The sequence below is a fragment of the Vigna umbellata genome, chromosome 9, assembly GCF_029865625.1.
Source record: "Vigna umbellata cultivar VRB3 chromosome 9, Vumbellata_1.0, whole genome shotgun sequence".
NCBI lineage: Eukaryota > Viridiplantae > Streptophyta > Magnoliopsida > Fabales > Fabaceae > Vigna > Vigna umbellata.
The window spans coordinates 7,893,291-7,905,879 of NC_142173.1; the positions used below are offsets into that span (position 1 = coordinate 7,893,291).

Below are 12,589 nucleotides of genomic sequence, written 5' to 3' on the forward strand. Positions count from 1 at the left end.
GATCTTCATTGTGCTACCGGTGTTGCGTTTAGGGGGTGTTGCATTTAGGGAAGATTCAGAGGGCTTTTAAAGTATGTTTTGTTTTATGTGTTTGGTGATTGAGAATATTATTGAACGAGTCGCAAAGGCAAGATCACAGGTACAAAATGGTAGAGCAAAATCTTATCAGTGAGAAGGTGTTTTCCTTTTTGTTGAATGGGGATCCAAATGCGAAAAAAGGTGGTGAAATGGTTTTCGGTGGTGTTAACCTAAAGCACTTTAAAGGAGACCACACTTATATTCCAGTTACTAAAAAAGGTTACTGGCAGGTTAGCAAAAACACAATTTATTTGATTAGGAATTCCTTTTAAATACACAGACACATATATGTATGTATGTATGTTGTATGTATGTATTCACACCAGAAAATTCTTGAGCATGAAAGTTATCTTTTGCAGATTGAAATTGGAGAGTTTTTCATTGGAGGTGCTTCTACAGGTGATTTTATTGTTCCTCGACAATAAAAACTTCTATTTTGGGATTTACTAGTGGAGTCATTGAGTGGTTAAGATGCTTTGGAATATGGTATAAGGAGTGAATCTAGACTGAATTTTTTACTTCCTAATACTTGAATTTATTTTCAAGAAATGCAGGGTCAAAAAACTATATCTTTACATCAATGTTTGTGAAATGAGATTCTTTTTCTCCTATTTGTTGCATATGCTTTGATTAATGTGCGTTAAATTCTGAAACATATCAATGTTCTTTTAGGTGTTTGTGAGGGTGGTGATGGTGTTGGATGGTGCTGGATGGCGGTGATGGTGTTGGATGGTGCTGGATGGACGACAGTTAGGGTTTTTCTAGAGATGGTGATGTTGACGTGTCAGGGTGGTGATGTGACAGAGACTTTTTTAAATTTTTTTTAAATTAAAAAATCATTTAAGTCCAGCTATTTGTCACGTGCTTATGAGATGCTACCTCACTTAGCTACCAGGCAACATTTTTAACGCCGTCCACAAAATTTAACGGTAGGGGTTTTATTAATTCAATTTTACATAAAAATAAACCTAGTTAAGCTCTTTCAAAATAAAGAGACCCAATTGATACAAAATCACATAGAGACTTTTGAAGATATTAAACCTATATTTTTTGTTTGGCACCCAGTTTCAAAAGACTATTAAATTAATAAAATTATTATAACAAAGTTAAATAGAAATAGAATTTGTAAAATGGTATTTAAATAAATTTAGTAAATAAAAATAAAACCTAAACAAAGAGAGAAAAAACGAGAGCTTATGAAAAAAAAAGTTAATTTTTTTATGAATTGTTAGTTGGCAGTTTTCTTTTATTTTAATATCTATAGTGAGTTTTTTTCTTACTATCAACACAAATATTATTATTTATCAATAGTTTGTTTCAATTTTTCGAAATGTTGACTGAAAAAAAACTGAGCAACATTAATTATGATTGTTTTATATTTAAATAATTGTATGTATTAGAAATTGAAATATTTCATCTAAATAAAAATATTCAAATTTGAATTTACTTATCAAATAAATAATGAAAAATAAAATATTTTAAATTAATATCAATTTAAATTCAATATATTGAAATATATCCTTGACAAATTCAAGGTAACATTCAACAAAATACTTACAATAGTATTGTACCGTCTGTCAGAAAGTTTCAATTTAAAATTCATTTAAAATTTCTATTTTCTTTTCTAGTTTAAACATTAAAATGTTTGTCTTTGAATTCTGTTAATTGAAGTTTACTATATGTTTATGTAAATGTTTCTTCTTAGATTTTTTAATTTACGAAAATTAAAAATTGTATTGCTAATATAATTAAAAGAACTTTTCAGTTAATTTATTTTTTTTAAGATAAATAGATTTAGTATTTATTTTTTAGGAAAAAATATGTATATGGTATAACGAGATAACTGTTTGAGCATCTTGTTATTTTCAAACAAAAAAAATAAAGAAAAAAAGAAATTTTTATGATGGTAGGATTAACAGTTTTCAATAATTGTTTGAAGTTGAATAAAGTATAACAATTCTCAATAATTGAATGATTAAACTTTCTCTCTAACTTCTATGCATAAAAAATCTTATCCATGGATATTATTAATAAATTATTTAAAATTTATTGTTTATGATTGTGTGAGTGATACACATAGTTAACATTTAGTTAATGAAAGAGATTAAATTGGAGTAAATTTTATTTGGACAAAATTGACACTTTTAAATTATACGTTTGGACAAAATTGAAATCTTTTTAAAAGAATAAATAAACTTAACAGACTACATTGAAACCAAAAACAAAGAAAACAATTAAAATTTTAGAATGTTCGATGTTGTATGGTAACAAAACCAATCCATTCCGAAACGAATGCAAAATAAAAAATTTAACAATAAAAAACATCTCAGCTTTTGTTATTTAATATTTTATTGTTTATAGTTTCTATAAAAAGTATAGAAATTAAAGAAATAATTTAATCTTTTTTTAAATTTAAATTTTATTATTTTGCTATCCAAATTTGATTATTAATTTTAGAAAAACTTAAACGAAATTTAGTATTGAGAACTAATATAAAACTGTTCAAATTAAATATTCACTATTTTTTTTAGGAAACATGAAACCTTTCATTTAAACACAAAAAGAAAAGAAAAATAAAAAATGGAAACCTTTGTAGGCAAAACCATTGAAAAAGTTTGATTGGTTAGGTTAGATAGGATTATACCTCTCAGCTCTCTATCATTCATGTTCTCATCCACAGCTTCAACCCTCTTGCTCCACTCCAACTTAGTGTAATCTCTCTCTTTTTTCTCTTTCTCTTTTCCACTCGGATTTAACACACCCCATATGTTCTGTATGTGATTAGATAGTATGAACATAGGCCAAAGAAATCAACTTTGTGACTTTTTCTTATAAAGTTTGGAACTTGAATTTTTTGTGTCAGTGTGAGAGCTATGTTCGTTTCATTCCACATTTCCAACACTGACTCACGCCTTCTTTTACCCACCATGGTTGATTGCACTTGTGCATTTTACCCTCCAGCAACATTGCAAGTGCTTCCTCTGGTCAGGGCTGCCCCTGCAAATTTAACTTTTGTTTGTTCCTCCCAAAGGGTTCTCCCCATTGAGGAGCTTCAACTCAGTGATGCTGATGATGCTGATGATGCTATTGTTGATTACTCTGATTATTTCAACAATGGGGATGGAGTGGTTGGCTTTGATGACTCCCTCAGCGAAGAGGTGCTCAAGGAGAGGATCAGAAGAATGAGAATAGGGCTGGCCAACCGCGGGAAAGTGCCTTGGAACAAAGGAAAGAAACACAGTGCAGGTAGTTGACATTTCAATTGACATTGATGTGTGTATCCCAGGTTTTAACTTGTGGCTATGGGTTTTTGTTGTGATTCTTTATATTCTGACGAATGTGATTGATATAGCCCTAATTGTCGTAGTCATGAACCCTAAAATCCTTGATGTTGTGGCCAAAATTGCGGTTGCAGACAGCCTTTTAAAACCTTGTGTGTACCATGTAGTTGGTTAGTTTTTTTATGTAAGTGATTGTGATTCCGGACACAATGCAGAGACCCGGGAGCGAATCAGACAAAGAACTATAGAGGCTTTGAGGGATCCTAAGGTGAAGTCAAGTAAGAGTCATTCAGTTTTTGGAGTGTTTTCTCCTTTTACAAGTGTTTTCAATTTGACTAACTTATTGTTACAGTGATTTTAGTTGTTATTCTTTGGTTTTAGGTTCCTTCATTTCTTTATGTAATTATTCAAATGCTAGCTACCTTACAAAATAGTTTTTCTGTTGCTAGGTAGTTCAATTACCATGTAACTACTATTTCCTTATTTCCTGTCTCTCCTTGACCAAATTTCAGGTAAGGAAGAAGATGGCCGAACATCCCCATTCTCATAGGTAAACATATCTGTCATGGAAATCTCCTAAGTTTTTCTGTATGCTTCCTCAAAGCAGAATGTAATCTTGCTCCATGCAAAATGATAGTTTATCAATGGGAAACTAAAATACTGTGGATGTTAGGAGGTTATTGGTTTATGAGAGAAGGAAGAGACATTAGTTAGCCTAACTGCCTTGGCAGTTAGGAAAGGCGGGGAGGGACTTGTATAAATAGGTTTGGGTTTAATTGTAGAGGGGTTGGCTTTTGGATAATAACATATTGTCAGGAACTTGTTGTCCTGAAGGGGGAGGTTAAGCTCTCCGTACTTGTATTCTTGATTGACTGTAAATACAAAGAGGTTATACAACATTCTTGGCTGTGTGTTTTGAGTGCGTGGAGTGTGTTTTCTATAGGTTTCTGATTAGGAACCTATCATTTGGGAGTAAAAATGATGGGATGTCTGGTCTTTAGACCTTTGGTTGTTCAAATTCTACCAATTTTAACCGAAGAAAAGTAATCCTACTCCTTTGTTAATTCAGAAATGGGGGAAAGAATGGAGACTAGAAGTTACTGAGATTGAAGACTTGGATTTGGACTCTTGATTACTTATCATATGAATGTTTCTACCTTCCACATTGTGATGGGATAGTATAGGCAATAAACCGGCATCGAGTTGTATGCTACTTGGCTTAGAGAAACAAAATGTTTATTTCTCAGGTTATAACATGTCTGTTTTAAGATATATGATGTTTCGATTTTGTATTTATTGCTGTTTGTCTGACTAAATATAAAGGCTCATATGTCTAACAATTGAGGTCATTCTGCATTATTTACTATCATTGCTGTCATAAAGTGTTCCACTCTTGTAAGTACTGAGTAATATCTGAGAATTTTCTACTGTTTTGTGAGATTATGATTGTTACCGACTCTGATACTTAACAATGATCCTCATACTTCCAGTCTCAATGCACCTGAAAGTTACATATCTTTATGGTACACAGTTTCAAATATATTTTGCACTCATTGATAGATAGTGTTGAATAAATTTTTTTGATTGTCTTTAATCTTGCCTATGAAATGAATATTAAATTTGTAGCCATTGGCTATGCATTCATATTCATTAAATATCAACCTTCCTGCAGTGATCAAACCAAGGCAAAGATAAGTGATTCAGTGAGGCGTGTTTGGCGTGAGCGGCTGAAGTCGAAACGGATAAGGGAGGATTTTTTGCTTTCATGGACACAAAGCATAGCAAATTTTGCCAAGAAAGGAGGAATTGGTCAGGCAGAGCTAGAATGGGATAGCTACCATAAGATAAGACAACAGTTGGAGCTCCATCATCATATGCTAGCCAGCAAAAAGCGAAGAGAAAAGGTGATGGCAGTTACTGGAGCAAAGAATATCATCCTAGCATGGAGGGAAAACATAGCCAGAGCAGCTAAGAAAGGAGGGAGTGGGGAACAAGAGCTTGACTGGGACAGCTATGAGAAGATACAAGAAGAAATTATTCGCCAGCGCCGATTTCAGCGTACTGAAGAAAATGCAAAGAAAAAAGAGTTGGCCAGGGTAAAATCAGAGAAAGCAGCTCGGATAAAAGCAATAAAAAGGGTAATCCTCACTCAGAAGAGAAAAGAGCATCAAGAGAGGGCTAAAGTGAAAGGAAATATAAAGAGTCATCGCCACAGAAATAGTAAGGAAGGCAAAGCTTCCTTGGAAGATACTCAAGAGTTAAAACTGTGCAATCCATTAACTAAGGTAAGATTCTGTTTTTCCTCTTTTATTGACTGTATATAAATGCAACACGTTGGCTTTGTCAATTAAAAACCCTTTTATCTGTATTATCAGTAGAAACTTAAAACACATCCTGTAATAGGTCTTTTAGACCAGGGAGAGAGAGGAGCTGAATGAAATAAGGAATAAGCCAATAAGAAAGTAGTAGAAAAATGTCCTTTAGAGTGATGAGAGTAGTATAGCTCTAAAAGCATCTATGCTATATATTTGTTTGTAATGACCTTAATTCTTACTATTTCTTAGAAAGTGGATTTAGACCTAACTTAATTATTCAAAATCTTCACAAAATCTGCCAGTCAGATGAATTTCGTTTCTACTTATATACTATAATTTAGGCATATCTTTTTCATGGATGTGAGATCTCAAAACACTCTCATATTTAGGATTAGACATCTCAAATATCGGATTAGGTATTTGCAGGTAGTCGAGTGATAGTATAGGTCTAATAAAAAGCTTGTTGGGATAGACTTTGCTACCATCCTAGAAAGTAAATTTAGGTCTAGTTTAATCTCACAAAACTAGTTAGGAATATACTTTGAACCCACTTATATTCTATTATTTAATCATATTTCTAGTCGACGAAGGATCTTCAACACTTCCAACACTTTCATTCTAAGTCAAATCCCTTGTTATACTCTTGTATTGTTAAATAATATATTTAGAACTAGAAGCATTTTTTGTTTTAATTCCTACGTGAAAAAATATTTTGGTTTACTTGAATTTTTCTTTTACAATTTGCAATGTAAGAATATTTTTCATACAGGGACGAAAACGAAAATTGATATGTCTAATATAGGGACACCAATCTCACCCAAATTTAGAATTTTTCTTTATATAAGGATCAAAATGTAGTATGAATTGTTTTCACATAAGGACTAAAACAAGAAACTATGTCAAATATAGAAACCAAAAGGTGGAGGTTATTTCATGTATGGGGACAAATGAAAAATTGAGGTGTAAGGAACCAAAGTTTCAATTTAACCTATTTTTATTTATGCCTCTCTGCTTCCAATGATGCCAAATTTGTCTTGTGTTTAGATTCACATGATTGAGAACAGCAATGGTGACTTAACTAGAGAAGGAGACACTTTTGATTGCATTTTTCCAGCCCATAATAAATTGGATTTAGAGCTTATCAAGAGAGAAAAAATGCAGAAAGAAGTGTCACTTGCTGATCAAATCCAAGCTGCTAGAGACAAAAAAAGCAAGCTACATACATAAGGAATCTTGAATTATTTTTTATCATTCTACTTCATTTACTTTGATGTTTATATATGTAAAACAATAGCTTATGATTTAGGTATTTATACAAGTTAACCAACACGGGTAATTTGTTGGTTGTAGAATAGGAAACTGGTCCCAGTAATTTGAACTTATCTGCATTTGCACTTCATTTTCAATTCCAGTTCATTTGATTTCTTTTTCTTTATTGATGTGCAAAGTAAAGTAATCTTGATCTCCCTTTCTCCCTCTAATGTCATGCAAATATTTTTCGTTAAATTTTAATTTTGGCGCTTCCTTAACTCCTATGTGATTTTGATTCTTCTTTTTCATGTGATTTTAGTTTTCAAAATTTTAAAATTTATAATTTTTTTTACCTGACACGTTCTAATTCTTATATTTTTATTCTATTGAATTTTACACTTAACACATTCATCTTAGCATATTCATATGAGGTAACATCATTGAATAATTTAATAGATTATGAGAAATCAAAAGAGGATAAAAAAGAAACTAACCTTGATATAGACTAGAGAGCATAAGGTTTAAGCTTAGGGTAAAGGTATTTTAATAATTGTTTATAAAAAAGTCGGTTCAGTAATATATTATAATATATAAAACAAATTAAAATTAAAATTTAATCTATATTTTATTAAATTAAATTTAATTAAAATTAAAATTTATTATATATTTTATTATTTAATTTAATTAAAATTAAAATTTAGTTTACATTTTATCAGTTTAAGTTTAATAAAATTAAGATTTAGTTTGTTGGAATGTAATGTATTTCTAGTAGATTTTTCTATAAATAGGATAGTATGGTGTATTAGGGTTTAGAGAAGTGAGTAGTAAAAGTTTTTAGCTTCTCTTAACTCTTTAAGTTGGCCTCTAGAGCCAACTACCTAAGCTTCCAGTTCCTGTCGTCATTGTTGTCTGTCATTATTTGTTGTCACTTTTTTTCGACGAAGTCAAGGGTTAGGTGCACCTTGAGAAACATGACTCACTCCTAGTGGATGCCGCCTCATTCGCCTCCACACATGCTGTCACACGTCGTTTATCTCCGACTAGCCTAGGACGCGTGTTCCTCACGTGTCACCTTTTCTATGTCGGAATATCACTACGCTACTGTCAATTGTTTCACTGTAGTCCCTTGAGTGTGTTATGGTCCCTATTTTTCTCTTTCGTTAATAGTAGCTCATATATAGGGTTTCTACTCTCAAAATTAGATTTTCCTTCATTTATTTGGTTTTAGAATGACTTTTGTTTTTGGAACACCTTCTTTATCTGCTACTCCTATCATTACTTTTGCAAAACTCAACTGAAAAACTATTTAACTTGGTCTGCTTCCATGGAGTTATGGTTTTTTAGACAAGGATATCTTGATTATCTTGAACAAGATGTTTCCACTATACCTAATAAAAAAAACTTAGTGACAGAAGCTTGATTTTCAATTATACGCTGTCTTATAGCAATATGTCGAGCAAGAGGCCTTAAAAATTTGTGACCTTACATGGACATACAAGTCATGTTGACGGATTCATTGAGAGTTAAGCCAAATATGTTGCATCTTTCATCATTTATTTTACATAGAACCCTATACATACAAGATTTCCTAAATAATGACATCCAAAATTCGTGGGGACTACAGTACATACATCGTAAACAATGATCATTCTCATCTTTAAATTTGATTATCAATAAATGTAACCAATACATTTCTTTGAACATTTTTAACAAAAAAATATGTACATTCAGACCTCATCAATACATATTCAAAAACTTGTATGCAAAACATCAATCACATTGCAAAAATCCCTATTCAACAACATCTACATAAGGCCTAAATCTTGCAACATTTCATCTCTCCGAACATTGTCCACATCCAAGATCCAATCACAAACATACTTCTCCCTAACTTGTTGCAGTTTCTCCTACAAAGAGATAAATGCACAAAATATCAATAAAATGCAACATCTTTTATCAAAGCTCTCAAAAATAAATTTTTTTATAACTTAGAGTTACATAAGTGGACATTGTGTTGCCTTCCTATTTCTCAACGCCATCCCACAACTCCATAAATTTCAAAACAATAACTTCACAATCATATCTACATCAAACAAAGTCCAACATACAAATAATGTTATTTAACATATCAATGAAATAATAAAATTTTTTATTTACAGAAATAAACATTAAAAAAACTTTCAAGTTTGGTTGGCTTGGAGTGTGCAAGTGTGGTACTTGCAACGTAGTTGACTTGGTTGTGCAAAACATTTGCCTAAAGTCCCCACTTATTTTGTCGTTGCTACCACTGCAGTTTCTGCACCATGAGTTTTACAAAGAACGATTTTTTGGACATGGAATTGTATATAAATGACATAATAATTGTGTCGAAAGAACTAAACCAGTAAATGGTCAGAAAAATTAGAAAAGAATTTCATACTTTCCACCCAAAAATGCCATCAACTACTAAATCTTCTACACAACGTCAATCCACACTAAACCATACCTTGAAAAATACCCAAAAAACACAACAACACATAAATGCCCTAATAAATTTAAACTAAACCAACTTTTAATGAACAAAGACAGTCTGACCACGCTTTAATGAACACCAACGCCTCTCGGTGGGTGGCACGGAGCAAGAAGGGTGGGTGGGTAAACGTCGACGGCGACACTCTAGCGGACAAAGGATTGCGACGTTCCGAGGAAGACAAACCACAATGACTGGGTGGGTGAGTAGACGTAAACGACAGTAGCTCAAAACGCGCCTTTGTGGGTGGCGATTCCAATCAAAGCTTCCAACGTCGTCGGTCACTAGAACGGATACCACTTCCGCACGGGGAACTTCAGCGGACCACGCTTGCACCGACACGTTTCTGGGAAGAGGTAGGTTGGCTGGGTGGGAGGGAGCGAGACTCACTCTAGGGTTTGCTTTCTCTCTCTAAGCTTGGGTTCTCTCACACTTTGCCTCAAATTCAAATTTTGAAAAGAGAAAATGAAACTCTTCACTTTCTAACCTTCTCCCAATTCTCTTTCTATGTCATTCTCATTTTTAAATATTGTTTTTCACGTAAACCACTCGTATTTTGACATTTGGTTAATGTCAAAATGTTGTCAAATGTTATTATTAAAATATCATTGTACTTAGTATTATTATTGTATCTAAGGTCCGGAATCCATTTTAAATATAAAGTGGGATAAACATTTTTTATTTTTTTTATTTCTTTTGTAGAGAGACTGTCTCATAGTTTTGTTTCTGGTTTTCTCTTTCTCTTATATATTTAATTGTTTTTCCTATATGTTTGTCTGTTGAGCCAAATCCATGTACCCTTTTCATCATACACTTTCTTTTTCTCAATTTTCTTTCATTCTCTTTGTTTGTTCTTGTTTCTCTTTGAAAATAATTTTTTTAACAAATAATTATTAATAAAAATACAGTACTAATAAGATACAAGTTTTAAAACAATATTTTATTTTCTTATGACTATATGATGTTAAACTTAAAATTGCACTTGAATTTATTTTTTCTTAAAAAGGACATCATACATATGTTGTAGGTTGTTTTTTTAATGAATTGAACATTACTCATTTGACATTATCATTTTTATTATGAATAATGGTTGATAATAATTTATTGAAAAAAGATGAGTGAAGAACTTTATATATAAATTAACAAGCAGTATTTATAGAAGAAATATTAAATTGAAAAACACAAATCTAAATAAAATAAATTTTTTTTCATTAAAGTTATCCATCATAATTAAGCTAATAAAACAATTTGTTAAATCACTGATAGAAATGATTTGACAACCTTGGAACAGCAACAGCAAACAAAGGGTTAGCCTTGGGCATAGTCATCCCATAAACTTCTGTAGTATCAATATCTTGAGGGTTCAAACCCTCCGGTGGGGTCCACTGAAAACAGTGAAAGAGTCTAGCCAAAGCCATCAGAACCAAATTCACGCCAAGCGGTGCCCCAGGGCACTTGCGTTTTCCAGCACTGAAAGGCAGAATCTTAAAGTCAACGCCATGACTAATCTCAACCCTACCCCCGTTACTGGGCCAGTGTCTCTCGGGCCTGAACTCCTCCACGTTGTCCCAAATCTCCGTGTTGCGGCCCAGCCCATGAGTGTTGATGAACACACGTGTCTTGGCGGGGATGTGGTAGCCGTTGATGGTGGTGGCCCGGACAGACTCGTGCGGAATGAGGAAGGGCCCCGCCGGGTGCATGCGGAAAGTTTCTCGTACGACGCAGCGCAGGTAATTAAGGTGCGCCAAGTCCGATTCCAACACCATTCTGTTTGGCCCAACTACTGAGTCCAGTTCTTGTTGGACTTTTTCGAGGATGTCTGGGTGTTTGATTACCTCTGCCATCGCCCATTCGTTTGTTACCGCTGATGTGTCTGTTGCCGCAGCTATCATGTCCTAAACATTTTTTCCAATCATTATTTAATTTATTCAATTTGAAATTGCAAATATATGTACAAAGTTCTATATTTCAAATTTTTCATTATAAGTTACCCATCATTGTTATATACAATATTTTTTCTATTTTTTTAATATTTTAAAATTATATATATATATGTTAATTATCCTACAAAAAGATTAAGAAATTTTTTTATTAAAGAAATATGATGATACCTGAATTAAGGCTTTGATTTCCACATCATCCATGTGCTCTTTTCCATCTTGACCGGGTAAAGATAGTAAAACATCAACAAAATCCATATCTCCATCACCTTCTTCCGTTTTCACCTTCTTATATTCCCTTGCCTTTCTATGTTCTTCGATAATCTTGGAATGAAAATCATCCACTCTTTTTTCCACTTCCCTCATTTTCTTTTCACACCCATAAGGATCAATCCACCTCCACATTGGCAAGTAGTCACCCAAATATATCACACCCAACAACCAAAACAACTCATGGGTTATGTGCATGAACTCCATAGCCTCTTGTGGGCCTGAAGATTTGGACCCAAAATATTGTTTACCCAACAACATTCTAGTCACATTGTTCATTGAGAAAGCACCCAAAACCTCCCTCAAGTTAATGGGCCTCCCTTCTTGGGCCCGGGCCATAACATCCTTGACAAGGTGTTGGGCTTCCTCCAAACGGTGTTTTGAGAAGGACTCAAGCCTCTTTGTTGTTAACAAATGTTCCATGCAGATTCTTCTCATGCGCTTCCAATGAGGGCTCAAAGGGGCCAATGCAACGTCACCACACCCATATGCTAAATGAACTGCTGCAAGAGTGTGTGGTCGAGAGGCAAAAACATCATCTTGGGAAACAAGAATTTCATGTATAATCTTAGGATCATTGGTGGTGATGGCATCGATGTTGCCCAATTTTAGGTACACTAAGGGTCCATATTTCTCACACAAAGATGCCAAGTCTCTATGTGGAAGTTGACCCAATTGGAGGAGGTTCCCAACGATGGGCCACTTTGGTGGGCCTGGAGGAAGCCCGTTGGTCTTGTGAGAAGATAGAGACTTTCTCATAAGCCAATGTCTGATGATTTTAGAGGCTAATGCAGCTAGGAGTAGGGCTGAGATAAACGTTGCCAAAACCATTTTCTAAGTGCTTTATCTAAAACAAAGGCTTTTGATCAAAGCAAAGAAATCTGTTTCAAGCACACCCTTTTGTTTCAATGATCTTTAGATGCATTTTGTAAACATTGGTTTGAA

General features: G+C 33.4%; 2 protein-coding genes and 1 pseudogene across 4 annotated transcripts; 2 read left to right on the top strand and 1 right to left on the bottom strand.

The window, feature by feature from the left end:
- On the top strand, positions 1-905 carry LOC124842892 (aspartic proteinase A1 pseudogene; annotated as a pseudogene). Its single transcript, XR_015782276.1, has 3 exons — positions 1-308; positions 438-477; positions 751-905. The product of XR_015782276.1 is annotated as an aspartic proteinase A1 pseudogene (transcript).
- A 1,761-nt stretch (positions 906-2,666) lies between these two features.
- On the top strand, positions 2,667-7,109 carry LOC124842897 (histone-lysine N-methyltransferase, H3 lysine-79 specific-like protein). 2 transcript variants are annotated; one of them, XM_047319494.2, is made up of 6 exons: positions 2,667-2,789; positions 2,942-3,324; positions 3,575-3,627; positions 3,872-3,909; positions 5,032-5,644; positions 6,719-7,109. In XM_047319494.2, the coding sequence occupies exons 1-6, from the start codon at positions 2,743-2,745 to the stop codon at positions 6,899-6,901; spliced, it is 1,317 nt and encodes a 438-aa protein (XP_047175450.2). In that variant the 5' UTR covers positions 2,667-2,742; the 3' UTR covers positions 6,902-7,109. The 2 variants fall into 2 exon arrangements, with proteins under 2 accessions (XP_047175450.2, XP_087955923.1); XM_088099797.1 differs by having other exon boundaries at positions 2,681-2,789; positions 3,110-3,324.
- A 3,525-nt stretch (positions 7,110-10,634) lies between these two features.
- Positions 10,635-12,589, bottom strand: CYP703A2 (cytochrome P450, family 703, subfamily A, polypeptide 2). Its single transcript, XM_047319489.2, has 2 exons — positions 11,546-12,589; positions 10,635-11,329 (listed from the first exon to the last, which is right to left on the bottom strand). Exons 1-2 carry the CDS (start codon positions 12,473-12,475, stop codon positions 10,691-10,693), a joined length of 1,569 nt encoding a protein of 522 aa, XP_047175445.2. The 5' UTR covers positions 12,476-12,589; the 3' UTR covers positions 10,635-10,690.

Coding starts and splice junctions, on each gene's coding strand:
- LOC124842897 (XM_047319494.2), top strand. CDS start 2,743: ATGTTCTCATCCACAGCTTCAACCCTCTTGCTCCACTCCAACTTAGT. Junction 3,325..3,574: donor AGGAAAGAAACACAGTGCAG/GTAGTTGACATT, acceptor GACACAATGCAG/AGACCCGGGAGCGAATCAGA. Junction 5,645..6,718: donor TGTGCAATCCATTAACTAAG/GTAAGATTCTGT, acceptor TCTTGTGTTTAG/ATTCACATGATTGAGAACAG.
- CYP703A2 (XM_047319489.2), bottom strand. CDS start 12,475: ATGGTTTTGGCAACGTTTATCTCAGCCCTACTCCTAGCTGCATTAGCC. Junction 11,330..11,545: donor AAATCAAAGCCTTAATTCAG/GTATCATCATAT, acceptor AAAAATGTTTAG/GACATGATAGCTGCGGCAAC.